The sequence below is a fragment of the Corvus kubaryi genome, unplaced genomic scaffold (genome assembly GCF_017639235.1).
Source record: "Corvus kubaryi isolate FWS band 111438036 unplaced genomic scaffold, C.kubaryi_AGA036_p1.0 37334, whole genome shotgun sequence".
In the NCBI taxonomy this organism is placed as follows: domain Eukaryota; kingdom Metazoa; phylum Chordata; class Aves; order Passeriformes; family Corvidae; genus Corvus; species Corvus kubaryi.
In genome coordinates this window covers 8250687-8265880 of record NW_024581108.1, presented here as the reverse complement: position 1 = coordinate 8265880, position 15194 = coordinate 8250687, and the positions used below count along the sequence as shown (strand labels likewise).

General features: G+C 37.0%; 1 protein-coding gene across 5 annotated transcripts in view; it reads right to left on the bottom strand.

Moving 5' to 3' along the window:
• The window catches only part of DPYD (dihydropyrimidine dehydrogenase), a 353009-nt gene that overhangs the window by 95353 nt on the left and 242462 nt on the right, over window positions 1-15194 (bottom strand). For all 5 annotated transcript variants that reach the window (XM_042030116.1, XM_042030118.1, XM_042030120.1 and 2 more), the window contains one exon: window positions 14049-14132. In XM_042030116.1, the coding sequence (XP_041886050.1) occupies window positions 14049-14132 (84 nt within the window). The remainder of the gene's footprint in view (window positions 1-14048; window positions 14133-15194) is intronic.

Below are 15194 nucleotides of genomic sequence, written 5' to 3'. Positions count from 1 at the left end.
CCTGCAGCTTTTATCATTGATAAAGTGGTTGACAAATTCTGCATAGTTAAGAAATATTTTCTAAAAGGCTTGATGTGTAAAATGTTACTAGCTGTAAAAACAGCTGGGCATTTGTATTCACAAAACCAACAATATGAACTGAATAAAATATTATTCTGCTTAATTTAGTACAGGATTGTAATGCTTTTGGTTCAGAGTCTACCATGTTGCTAAAAATTACCTTCTTACATTACACATAACTGGGTTTGTTGGTTTTCTCATTAATAATGATACAGTGTGATTGTAACAGAATGTGTAGCATAATTTTGCACTGTGTGTCAATCCAGAAGAATGAACAAATGCTCCAATGGACTGTAACATCCATTGCTAGCACACTTGGTTTATCTGCTGTACTTTAATTTTTTTTTTAAACAAACCCCATCTAAATAAAAGCTTGCTAAAATTATCATCAGCTAAAACATAATATTGATTCATGCACTGTACCTACAGGAATCTGTTGGTAATTTAATACCATATAAAGTCTCTTTTGGTATAAGCTGTACATCAGCGTGTCATCTGTCTTCCTGTTAATCAAATACTGCTTGTTTATTCCAAAGGCACAGGAGATTTGAATGTTACAGGGGTTGTCTTTTTACTTCCCTAAGCAACAGTACAGAACCATTTTTCCTGAATATTCATTATAGCCTTAGGCTAGATGAAGCTTTTAATCCTAACTACTCATTGCCAATGGATAGATATACTAGAGGAAAAACAACTATTCACCTTTTTTTCTAAATGATCACATGATAAGCTTAACTACAACCATAACTATGAGCATAAGTCCTCAGAAATTAAAGTAGCAAGTTGTCTATGATTGCAATTGGCATCAGTAATGAGATGAATCCCCTGTCCTATCACCCCCAAGGCAGATACATCCTGCCCGTTTAAAAAGAAGCGTGAAAATGCTGAGCATAGAGTAGGTCACCTCTCCTTGTGTTTCATGGAAAGAAACAAAACCATGATGAGATTACCACAGAAATGTCTTGCTGCAGATTTTTGGAAATTTTTATTGTGACCTATTTTCAGTGTTCTTGCAGGGCCCTCATTTTTGCACTATCCTGTTACTGCACAATCTTTACACTGTATTCAGAACACCTCTCTGAGGCAGAGAATTACTATTATGCCTGTTTAACAAATGGAGAGAGGAGAGACAGACAGCCTGAGGTGCACCTCCTACAACTCACCTTGCTTTGGTGCCCAGTTTTGCAAAAGTCATTTGAAAAAGGACCTGAAAAGGTTTGTCTAGCACAAAACTGCATTTGATTCTCTGGACTACCTTAAACCATGAAATACTTTCCACATTAACAACAGAAATATTTTTAATACTTGGATTTAAATAGCTTTTCAGAGCATTTGAATAATGCAAAAGATAGAATTACAACTTCTTTAGGGTAACTAACACACATTTGTTAACTATGCAAACAGTCCTCGAGAAGCACGTGTGTGAGTGCATGTACATATACATGCATGCATATATAAAGAATACAAAGAGCAGTCTGAAAGATGTCATAAAAAAGAACAACCTGTTACAAGATTTTCCCTAAGAACTTCATAAGAAAGGTTAACACTCAGTAGAGCACATTAGTTGATCGTGTCTAATTAGTACTACAGAAAATAGACCATATCCTGCAATAACTTTTCTCAGACAAAATCCTGACTTTACATATGTATAAAGGCTTCATTACATAGGACTATTGGATTTATCACCACACGTCACATTGATGATTTGTGCTGGTCCATTATCCTGACCGTGATGATGGGAAGTTCTAGATGGCACAAAAGAGTGTTGCAAGATGCAGTAAGACCTTGCATATAAAGTCCTTAAATCTCATCTATCACTGACTACAATGACCTAAAAACAAAGTTTCAGAAATTAAAATACTTTATCATATTTAATGCAAGAGTAAGTCTAATCTTCCTCATACACCTCAAGTCTTTGATAGCCACAAGACTATTCTCATATGTATCTCTTGCCTATGAATTTTATGGCTAAAATAATGCATTATGTAAGCATGTTTTCAATTATAAATGCTGATAGTAAGTTACAGAGGACTTGTCTTTTTATTAACTTAGCACCCATGAAGCTGACAGCTAGGCAAGAGTAGGCAAGTGGCACCAACAGTCCCTCATCAGAGCATTCTTCTCATGGCAGATTTTCTTTCTGCACTAGTTTTTCAGAAAGAAATATTGTATTCCTGTTGTACCTATTAGCATTGGAGAAATTTTTAGATGAAAAAATATTCTACAGTTAATTTCCTCATTCTGAGCAGTAGATACATTTTTCAAACTAGTACCGTATCTGTGGGAAAAGGAGGGAGTGCTTTTATGATTACAAGAATGATGTAGTGTAGGAAAGTGTTTTTAGGTGAGAATTTGCAAGACTCAGCTGTTAAATTTAATACATGTACTACTCTCACTTTACTGTTTCATTCAACAATAGTGTGCTAGGGAAGAGTTAAACCTATCCTCAGTCAAATCGCTGTCTGAAGGCCCAAGAGGACTCAAATGCACCTTCATCTGAAAAGCAAGAAAGGAGAAGAGAATCTTCGCCTGTCTGCAGGTAACCTCCATGCAGCAGGTCCATCCTACTCTCCCTCTGAACATTACAGTGGCACTACCTGCCACAACCTGCAGTGTGGAAAGGCAGGGACAGGATCCATTTGGAGCAGGTTTAGAAAGTGAGTAATGATCATTGCTAGAGACTCCTCACATATTCAATCCACTCTACTGGCTTGATGTGTACCTATGGATCTGCACCTTTTACAGAGATCCCATAAATGAAATGAGGATGTACTAGCCTGATAAGCTGTTAGTTTAAATATGTCTATCCAGTATTTCTTGTCTGGAAAACCATAAAAAAATCATAACTTAAAAACAAAACAAACCCCCCCCAACCCTACCAACAGAAAAAACCCAACTCTGCGTGTGAAGAATTACTCTTTTGCTATTCATTAAAATATGAAGAAAAAGTATGGGAATTCCAGCTTAAAGCATTGCAAACCAGTATCTGTAGCCTTCACCACTTTTATACATATATGTGTATTTTACTATTTATCCTTTCCACAGCTATCTTTTCTCCCTCCTCCTATGAGAACATTGTCTTCATAAAACACTCTCTCTAAACTTACACAAAATTTCGACAGTACCTAAATACAGAATTACAGTCAATCACTATAGCAAGAGTCACCATTGGAGAAACTCATGGTTAATTTTACTGCCTTCTTACATCCCAAAAGGAGCAGTTCAGGTTGTGCATTTGTCCCATTTCAAACTTAATTAAAGCTAACGATTTGTTTAAAGCCTGTCAAAATAAGGGAAGGATTTCCCAGGACAGAAGATGAATAACTCTCCTCTTCTCATCTGGAGTAAAAATTCTTCCTCATTTCTCAGGAAATTTGACAGCTTTTGGTCAACATCTATTGACCGCAGCTGTCAAAAAGAAAGAAATGAAGCAGTTTAACCTAAGGCAGGAATAACACTTTTCACAGTTGTATGTGAAGCTATCTATATATATTAGGAAAAAATTTTTAAAACTGCCTAAATTACATCAGAGGCTCTGGGTTAGCCTGGTCGGCTTCACAAAAAGGTAGCTGCTGGTTGAGAGCTTATATCCCTCCAGCAAGACTCCATGATGTGATGTGAAACCAATGCCACAAAACAAACTTTTAGAGATAATGATAGTATGTGAATTCAGCACTCTTTTCCAGTCAATACTGTATTGCTTTTTGGCATGAGATCCAAAGTGTACTAGTTCAGCACAAAAAAAAAAATCCCGAACTCCAAAAATCTCATTAAATATCTTCAATAAAATGGTACAGGAAAATCCCATTCAAGATAAAAATTCAAAACATCCGAACATGAATAATGTCATATTTTGTTCTAGGAGAATAAAAATGTTTCATCCCATTTGAGCCTTCAGCTTTTATTAATTAACTTGCACTTTGAAACAAGAGGTCTTTTCAATATGAAGGGAGGTTGTAGAGGTGGGATTTTTGGAAGCATTTCTAAAAGATCAGAGATTCAGATGAGAAAAATTAATCAAATTCCACATAGTTACCATTTAACTAAACTACCATAGCAACAATATGCACTGTGACTATTGTTCACTGATTTAATTCAAAGACATGCTTATTTTCTACTCTCTTACAAACACTAAAATGTTCCTTTCTTTAAAAAAGTCTTTTGAAACAAGTCTACTGAGTTAATGAAGACATTTATGTTGTTTCTACACAGCAAAATGTTCTCTTTATAATTTGAACAAAACTGTAGTATTTTTAAACTGGAAAAATATCATATGGCTTATATAACTAAGCATGTCCTACTAGTGAAACAAGGACATTTTTGCTTACAAAATACTGCATATTAAGATGTAGAAGTACAACTTGGAAAATTCCCATTAGTTTTTGTAGACTACATTCATTCTTTTGGTTACAGTCTTTTCAATTAGGCAAAACCATTACCACTTGAAGACCACATAAAGAACACATTTTTATCTTTAAATTTAATTTTAAAAACCCCAAGATTTTTAGAGAGTAATGACTCCCAATTCATAGATCTTTTTGCCAAAGTAAAAATCTAAGCAAGAACTGAGAGACCTGACTGAACTTTTTTTTTCCTGTGGTAAGTTATAAGAACTAAAAAACTCCTGGCACCTAGCTCCATTCCTAGATGTTTGGACTTTATTAATTTAAAGTAAAGCTGCAAGCAAGGTGTTAAAATTTGATCAGCTGCTCCTTCAGATCTGTCACTGCAAGTTCCACTTGGGGGAGCCTAATTGAGGTTCTCCTTTTCTTCCAGTGATATCAATGTGTCACTGGGCAAAATCAAGTCACTCTGGATTAGGTCTGGGTTTTGGTCATGGCTGAACTGAGAAGTCAAAACTCTGAGACCCTATCTATACTGAGAGAGATAACAGTGGGTATTGAGAAAAGCCAACAAGGGACTGGGGCTCCTACTTCTCAAAGCAGTCACAGGGTCTTCTCAGACTACTTTGAAAAACTGAAAGAACAAATCGGTGCACATAAAAAAACCCCCTTGAAATTTAAAAGCATTTAACAAAATAAACCTTAAAAGACACATACAGGGTTTCTACAGAATGAGAATTTCAAGAAATTTTTCAATTTTAGCAGATCCCTTTCTCCCTTTTCTTTCTTACTCTCCTTCTTACTGGCATCACAATTTCTCCCTACGTCAGCTCTTTAATTAGAACGTTTGAAAGATGTTAAAAGCACAAGACAAATAACCTTTGATCTCCTCATTTTATTAAAAAAAAATGGGAACAATAACTTGTTACAGTGTTTCTTTATTGTAGTACTCTACTGGAGCTACACAAATGAATGATGCTTAACGTATGACAAAAACCAGACAAAAATAAGCCAAACAAAAAGAACTCACTCCAATGGGTTTTAACATACCTAATCTAAAAGCTGCCAATTTTAACACAGGTCAGCATCCAAACTCAAGAATACATTTATCAAAGTGCTGTGTGGGAGACCCTCTTTGGGCATCTTATTAGCAGCATGGCACTCCTACATCCCCTCTGAGATAATGCTGCACCTCATGACTGAACACCCGTGTGTGGACAAGGTCAAAAATGAGCTGGAGATTTTTGACTGACCAGTAGAGAGAAGTACAAAACACATATTTGTGTTGGGAGTAAGAACAACAATTAGAGGGAGGTCAAGATCAAGCACAACTGAGACTTGAAAGGTTGGTGGCTGCCTTTAGTCAGCTTTGTAATTACTCCATTTTCAGATCACAGAAAAGCTTTTTGTTTTCTCCCCAGCACAAAGAGGAAAACAACTGAATTTTTTTTTAAACTGATTCTTCTTCTCTGTGTAGGTGGTTGTGTCATAATGTTTTTCCTTATTCTGAATGTTTGGGGTTTGTTTCACTTATTTTTAATTTAAAAATGTTAATCTAAGCAATCAGAAGAAGTATCTCTGTTAGAAAACGTTCAACTTTTACAATTATGTATAAGGCTTTTTATATGTTTATGGTTACCTTATGTGATAGGGAAAAATCTCCTTTTGTTTCATTGTGACAGGTCTGTTAAAACTTTAGCAATGAGTATTTATAGCTATTGATTTTAATGCAATATTAAAGGCATTTAAATCAGATTATTTTCTTTGATTGTCAGAATAAAGGTTAATAATAGTTGGCCTGAAAGGTTGATGCACAGATTGGCAGTTCAAGTTAATAAATTATTTGTTCCAATACTAACTGGGCTTAAACAGTCCAAGTGAAAAATAGGAAACTGTCACATTTACCCTTAAGAAACTTCTCGGACACACTGACTGGAAGGATTTATTTATCAACAGCACTGGTATATGTAAAGCATTCACTAATAAAAATGTCTTTTTAACCCTGACAGAACAAAGTATTTTATCTTGGTTGTTCCTAGCCAGCCAAACTAATGTTTCTCATAGCACTGTAAAAAGTGGTATGCAGCATGATTAAATAATATTTCAGCTCTTTAGTTCATGCAGAGGTCACCTGCTAGGAGGCATAAAGGTTTGATTAGGTTTATGTCATATATGAAATATGTAAAAGGGAAGCGCAGAACTTGAATATGTGAATGCTGCAGCTACAAATAGCTTTCTCTTGTGGTCAGGTAGGCAAGCTCTGTCATTTCCAATAATAATAAGGCAGAAAACACTAAATAATTGAGGAAAGCATAAACATTTGAAACATGAAACTAGGGAATTTAAAACATATGCTCTGAGAAGAATTTGCCACTTAGTTTTAAAATGGTCATCAAGTGGGCATGTATTCAGATTTGGCCTACTGTAAAGAGCAAGCTTCCCAACAAACTGTCTAAGTTTACTAGGAGCTGAGGCAAAATTTAAAAAAATATGAATGTAGTCCTGAAAACTCTCATGCAGGCAGTGAAGAGATTAGTTAATACACTGCTAGTTAACTTTATCAAACACTGGCATAAAACTGAAACCATAAAAAGAAAAAATTATTAATGTGCACCAACATAAACAATCTTAAAATATTATATTTTTCCTGAACAGTTACTTGTTGGTGATGACTTTGTTTCCACTAAATCCTGTTTACCAGATATCATGGTTACAAAAAACTGCAATGCCTTATGGTGCAATCACATATCCAAAGGCAATCCAAAGGGCCTGGACATTTGCTCAAGTTTCCTACATTTCCCTTTTCTGAAAACTTCTCAGGGCATTAAAATACAACTTCAAGAACAAGTGCAGGTTGCCATTTGGTTTAAAAAAAAAACCTAAAAGGGTTTGTTCCTTTATGGGAAGCACTCATTATACACTTTGTTGCTGTTAGGCTACTGAAGTGTCATTAAAACAGCCAAAATCTTGAAGTGTCATTAAAACAGCCAAACAACAGCAGGTCACTGATACTGTGACCAAACTAACTTTCTCTGGTAATCTGTCACCCATAATGTGAATTTCAGCAGAAACGCTTCCACCATAGTAAGACTGAAAATAAGTGTAAACCCAAATTGCTTCCATGTCTTCACGATTTTCAAGGAAACAGAATCACTTTTACATTTGCTGAGAAAATACATTCTGTAGAGAATGCTTTCCTTACATAAATATAAGTCACCACACATAAACAGTATTTAAAACCTTATTAACAGCCATAGCATGTCATTAAAAAGTTTCAGCAAGTTGGTAGTGCTGTTAACATTACTGCCGTGTTTATAATCCCTTTTTATTTTCCATTTTGTCTTTTGAGTAATTCAATTAGAAATCCTTCAAAGCAATAACAGTGGATTAAATGTTGTCAAACCACAATATAAAATTACAGAACAGTGTTCTGATGATGAATTTATTAAACTTTGCATTTCAATTCATTTCTCCTTGAGTGTATGAAAAGCAGAATTCTTTAGACAAAACACCAATTAACTGTCATACCTCATTATTAAGTATTGTCTCCTTCTACATGTTACAAAAGATAGAATATATGAGGACATATAGGACACATGCAAGAAATCCATTTAAATCACAACATTTAATCACACTTGAATCCTGCAATGGTAACAGAAAAGGAAGTGATTTCTCAGGTACTGGAGGAACGTGAATGAAGGAAGGTGAATGATGTCACCCAGGAGTGACCATAAAGCCAGCAAGCTTTTCCTGCTCGGATTTCAAGTGAAATAGCTCATGAGTCAATTTTTACTTTGAAAGCAACTCAGCACAGGGTTTAGTTTATGAGGAGAGTTTTGAAGAAGGAAGGAATAGAAAAAGAAAAGAAAGAGACATCTGACAACAGAGAAGGTTGAAAAGGGAATCCAAAGAGGTTGAACAACAAAATGGAATTATCATAAAGGACCATGAATGTAAGTCCACAAAACACATCTCCTGACCTGTGAAAAAGTGTGCTTAGGTCAACATTTGCAGGAGTTGAAGGAGGCAATCAGGAGCATCCCTTCTTCCTGCACATCCCAGATTGCCTCCCAGCAAAACACTGCCCAGTGCAGCTCATCCCTGCACACACAGAGTAACAGCATCACTGCCTCAGCCAAGGAGTCCTTGTTTCTGAGGGACTGAATTTTTTGCCTCTGCTGAGCTTCTCCCTCAGTTGAACTATCAAGGCTCCTCTTCATATCCATTTGCTTGGGCAGCAGGCAATTCCCCTCCCCAGCCACCCAGTTTTATGGAACTTACAGTGCCTTTGAAACAGTCTGCACTCTGAAAAACATGACTGAAAGAGGTCATTTGGTCAAAATACGGCCCAAAGCAACAGAGGCCAGTGGCAGACACAAAGGCACTGAGATCAGCTAGGACTTATATTCTTAAGAACCAGCCAGAATGCATGAAAGCAGCCAGTGCAAGAGAACAAGAAGACATACAAATCCTGAAACTCCACCCCAAACACCAACACAAACCGCACTCACACTGGTTTATACTGGATTTTGGGTGACCATTTCATACTGCTGCTACAGCCCAGTGTAGCACCACTCTGCTGTTTTGCATTAATTTGTTGCAATAACTGCTACAGAAGAGAAGAGCAAGAACTAATACTGCCTGCAGGACTCAATGAATTATACTTAACCAGCATATTATTGTAGGCTGATAGTAGAATGTCACATGAACACAGATATAATCAAATTCTGTTTGGGGCATCATTTATTTAAAATACTTCAAGCTTCTTGCTGGCAGAACAACAGCGAATTAGCATGCTATGCTGTGCACCTCAATTAAAAAGCAGCCTCATCTTTCCTATATCCAAGGTACAGCAGAGCAAATCTAATTGTGCCATGCAGTCAGCTCTCATCTTTGCAGAGTAACCAGGGCTTTGGGGTGTTTTTTCTTTTTGTTTTTGACAGATTTGTCATCTTCTGAATGAGGCAATGTAGGCTTTTATGAAACTTGCCTCCTAATTGCAGGCAATAAGCACAGCCAGCAGCAGCGGCTGTAGCAAGTACAGCTGAAGTAAAATGAAAATAAAGGTAAGAAAAGAACCACAAAACAAGTTCATTTTACATATAATCTGAATAGTTAAACCACGAGGATCTGGACTTCAGTGCTCACAAGAGACATATACATTCCTTCTTCAATATAAACTAAAAAAAAAACCCAAACAATTCCCCAGACCTAGAGCTTAAATGCTAAGATTGCTGAGACAGGCAAAGATTTTTTATATTTTGGAGGTTTGAAGGTATGACTAATTAATGAGAAAGAGTTATATGCCAGGATGTTATTAACTTTTACAATATTTGCTTATAGCATGAAGAATCTCTGTTCTTGCACTTAGGCTGAGATCTCTGAATATGAGATTTGTTGCTTTTGACTTGAGATCTCCTTGTTCATACTGATTATCTTACTCCATGTGAACATCTAAGTCCTAGCGCTTCCTTTTATCCAGTACTCATTTCCTACCCCAGTACAAAGAATGCCGTGCCTTTGGTTAGGAATTGAACTGGGTGAATCCACAGAAATGGTTGTCTGAATGGACTCCAGGAGGGCAGGTACTGGCAGCTCCCACTTGGAGTGGGACTACCACCAACACCAGTGAGGTTGGCCATAGCTTTGCCTGCCTGAGCCCTAAAAACTCCAGAGATGCAGAGTACACAGCCCCCCCATGACACCATGTTCCTGATCTGCATCACCTTGTTGGGGAAGTTTTTTCCTAATGTGCAATTTGAAACATTCAGCCTGCAATTTGCCCCTTGCTGTATCATCTGACACGATAGTGAATAATCTTCCCCTCTTTGTAGCTACTCTTGCAGCATCTTTGTCACATCCTCTCAGGTAGCTGCAGGCTGCTCTTTTCCTCTTTCTGTTGTTTTTCACTGCCCACTAGGCCAAGGAGACTCTCTGATATTTTAGAAGACTTTGGGTATCATTTGTCCTAATCGATCTTATTCTAATGTTTCTAGGGAGATGCACATTAAAGCTCTTAGACCTAGAGTTTCATCGTAGCAGGAGTGCAAAGTAAATCCAGATTACCGACTCAATTTAGCTATTTATTCATTCTCGGCAGAGCAGCTGGAGAGACTTGTTGACCTTTAAACCAAAATCAAAAAGGCAAACACTTAAATTTGTTGATTTCATGACATTAATAATTCTGAATGAATTCAATGCCACTTTTTAGAAAGATAGTAAGACAAAAGAAATTAAACATCTTTGCATGGTTTCCAGTGAAGGAGTGAAGGACAAAAAATGCACCACAAATACAACACCACAAGTTAGACATTGGAATGTGAGCACTACCATCTCACATGCTTGATTTATTATTTTCAGGATTTTATGCTAAAATTAGTACAGCAATGAAGTACAGTGGGAAAGGGATACTGTCATTTTTAAATAATCTGCTGTTCACCATATTGTCTTTAATACTAAATGTTTTGTACATATAGGTTATCTGATTCAAAGAAAATCTGTGCATTAGTGCTGGTCAACTTAATGACAAATTTTTAATGATATCCACTTTTATACAGTTGCAGATTGTTATGAAAGAATACAAACCTTAACTTTATTATCATTAATCGGCATTAGTAAATATAATTGACATTTTATACAGAACCAGCTTTAAGTAACTTATTGGCAGCAATACAGATGCCTCTTAATATTACCCTCTGGCTAGCTACGCTGTTTGGGCGCCAGAGTGTCTGCACTAATGACTTGGAATTAAAATCAAATAAAAGCTGAGAACTGTAATTCAGTATAAAAGAAACAGCCATACTTAGTACCAATTTTTATATATATAATTTGGATACACCAGGACCTTTTTTAATTTTCAGCTGATACAAAACAGTGAAAGCATTTGAGAGTAGATAACAAAATAGGATAGAGAAAAATAAATCTGATGTTCCCAGATTTCTACACTTACCCTGCAGGCACACCATAGGAATTGGAATGAGAAGAAAAAGTAGACAGTGTAATTAACCTTTCCTTTCCCCTTTTTTTTTTTAAAACAACAAAAAGGCAGAACATGTTAGACATTATAAATAGTAAAAATACCCATTTTTCTGCCATTATTTTTCATCTCAGCAATTTCTGTAGTTTCCTGAGGATTTAATGTTCTTAGGCATGAAAGAGGCCTAATCCTTGAAAAAATTTCCTATGAAGACATGGATTATGTTATCAAAAAGATTTAAGAAAACCTGCTTCACTGTACAACCAGGAAAGCTGCTCTGCCTCTCAAAGCCTTATGCCCTGACTTCCAGATATCAAGTGGTGGGTTTTTTTTCCTGAGCATATCTGAGCCCTGTCTTCCCCACAGCACCCATGTATGACCTATTTGACTTCAGCTCTGGGGGGAAAAAAAAAAAAAATACTAAAATACCAAAATACTATCTAGCACTTTTGTATCTTCTGATGGAGCCTCCAGGGGCCACCACACATTGTATCCCCCTGAAGGGCTACTGATAAATCTTGTTGCACATATCATTACTTAATCCAGTTTATCCCCACCCTTTGCAACGATAATCTACATTTAAAATCACTGTGATTTAATTTTAGCCAACTCTGAGGAAGACCATCAGGATCTAGTGCTCTAAACATGGCTTGTTTTATTCATTTATTCATCTAGAGAAGTTGATTCTTTTCTGAGCTCTCAGTTTGATAAGACAGTTAAGAAAACACAAGAAAATGTTTAAGCAAGAGTAGTATATATTAAACATTCCACAGGATATCCATATTGTATGGGAAAGACAGAAATTTTATTATTATAAAAACATATATGTATATATAAAGTAATCTTCTTTCTTTATGGATCTGATCTCCTCCATGGAGAGTCACAAATCCACACAATAGCCCTGAGTGCTCAGATTTTGCATTTGCTTCTCTGATTTTACAATAACTGAAAGATACGTAAAAACTCTTGTAGCCAGACAGCTCCCTACTGACTATACATCTAAGCAACTTCACATGCATATATTATTCCAACCCCTGAAAGCTGGAAATAACACACACTTAAAAAAATAAAAAAACCCCATGCTTGGAAAGAGCCTGTTTCAGGTTCTGTGTGGAACCTCCAGGGCTCTCCCTGACCAGCCTGAACCTTTCACAGTGTCCTGCCTTCTCAGGCAGGGGCAAGCCAAACTACTGAGTTACTCTCTGCACACTGAAGGGTGGGAATTTCTTCAAAAACTTAGAGAGATGGCTAAAATAGCAATTTGTTGTTGAATGCAATTCAGAGAAAAAAATAGTAATAACTACTACTGTTGTGCTAGTGTTATCCTGGAGGGCTTTTGTGATTCTCTCCCATTTTTCATCGTAACTTGAGTAAACGACCACTGGCCATAAAAAGCATCCAGATTACTTTCATTAAAAATAATGATCTATGGCATGGACCAGATTGACATAATTTTGTTCACAGAAAACAATAAAATGCCCAGTGCACTCTGCTTGACGGTATTGTTATGCTATGATAAAGCTATACTTGGAAGTGCATCCACTGGAAGTGTTGCACTGATTACAGCTCCTATTGCCTGCTGGGTTTTAGAAAGTTAATGATTTAGTTATCCAACCACACCTCAGTTCTTAGAAGTTTTGTGTTTAATTGAGGAAGTGAGGATGAATTAAGATGCTTACTAGCCCTCTACAAAGGGGCCAAGCAAATAACACTATATCAATTTTTGGGGTATATAATCATGATTCCCACTCTGCGTCCCATTCCTCCTCTTCTTCCCCCTGTCCCCAAAATGTATTAAGATGGGAAAGCAAGCAAGGTTCATAATTCTGAAACTTTGACAGTCAGACTCTAGAAAATCTCTCCTGGTAGACTGTGAACCAAGATTTTTCAGAGACCTTCCATTCACCACATTTGGGCATTTTTCAGAGCCAAAACAAATTTCAAACCACGACAAAAACATGCGAAAATCTACAAACTTCAAAAGGATATTAGTATGAGAATTAGGGTTGGTATGTGTATCTTTTCTTTCAGTGGGCAAAACAACACACATTCTCCTAACTGAAGTCATGGGATATATTGACAAGCTCTGCAACAGATTTCTGCATGGCAGAGACATCAGGCATGGTAATTCCAATACAAACAGCATAAACCAATGAATCTATAGGTTACAGAACACAGGCTTTTATTATAAGAGAAGATGTTAACTGAACATAGTACTACCAGAATGTATGGTCTCTTCTGTGATTCTGAAATACAGTTAGGTTCATATGTTAAAAATTGTGAAACTAAATGTGTATATACCTCATGTCCTTCAAAATCATTACTGACATACGCAGTAGTTACTAGGTTGTGATTTAAAAGGTATCTACAGGGCACTGAAATGGAAATCAACAAATTCTGTCCAAGTGCTTTTTCGAAATTATTTGTTTTCATCATGTTCCTTGTCAAATATATAATGCATTTTTGTTCTCAGCAAAACCAAGCATTTTGTACATTCTCAGTTTCTCTTTTTTTTTTTTCCTTTCATCACTAAATATTTAAACACATTCAACCTAAAAATCTCAAGCTGGTAATCTGCTGCTTGTGTCTTGCCCCCTGAGGTGTAACTATCAATGTGGCAGTGCAGGATAGCTGGAGAGACATTAAAGAGATTGTGGTTACAATCCTACCTGCCCACAGGCCAGTCCCATGCCTCGCTCCCCCATACCATGAGGACATGATAAATTTAACTCCAGCGCATCAGCACCAGCAACCTATGAAACATGAAAAAGGAAAAAAATTGCAAAATTAATTTCAAGTAATGTACTCTTTCCTGTAGCACTTACTGTTCATTTTATATAGATTTCTTTAGACATTTGATTTATTTTTATTTTTTTATAAGAGAAAAAGCTATGGTTATGATATCCTAAAAAACAAGCATGTTGATCATTAGAGATAAAAACTTCAAAAACCGATGTGGTTTCCAAAAATTATTAAGGAATTAGAGTAAAAAACCAAGTAAATAGATAGGAAAAGAATAAAGAGTTGGTTCTGGAAAATGCTAAACAATGAAATGTAACTACAGGGCCTAAGAGCAGCACTGAGAGAGAGGTCTGGCAGTCAGTATCACACAGGTGTTGCTGTGCTCTGAAGAACTGTAACTCAGTAGTAAATTTTTCCTTTTTGCTTTAATGGATTTAGTCTCCAAATTTTCTGCAGGTGCCTGTACTGTGCCATAACTTTTGTCATTAAATAAATTTGTTTCTGAAGAACAAGAGAGTAATTAAAAAAAAGTCTATACAAACATATTATTCATGCTAATCCTGTTCATCGCCCTCAATTAGTTACAATTACAAGGGGAAGGAGCCGAGCTGTCCGAGGGCAGCACACAGACACGCTCCTCTTCCTTTCTGCTGAACTGCTCCAGCCTGACATGAACATCTCTCCTGTTGCCTTCCAGCAGCTCTAACTAGGGTTTTGTTTTGCATTTGCATTTTGTTTTTGCTTATTGAACTGGAGTAACTTTGCCTGCTGTGTGGCCATGGTTCAGCAACTCCCAAAGTGCGTGAGCAGGGGAGAAGCCATCCATCACTCCCAGGACCCCTCCCCGCTCCGGCCGGCTCCAGGAGCCCGGCCATGCCGCGCTGCTGCCGGTGCTGTCGGCCGCCCTGACAAGCTGACCTTTTGGATGAATAGGTCGTCCTCCTGCTGAGACACTGTGGTACCTTCTGGAGCTTCTGCTCTGATGAAAGCCACATCTATTACCTCCTAGGTAGGATCCTACGCATGCCATTAAACATCCCTGCTCTTCAGCTGCGCATTCCCAGGCACCCCAA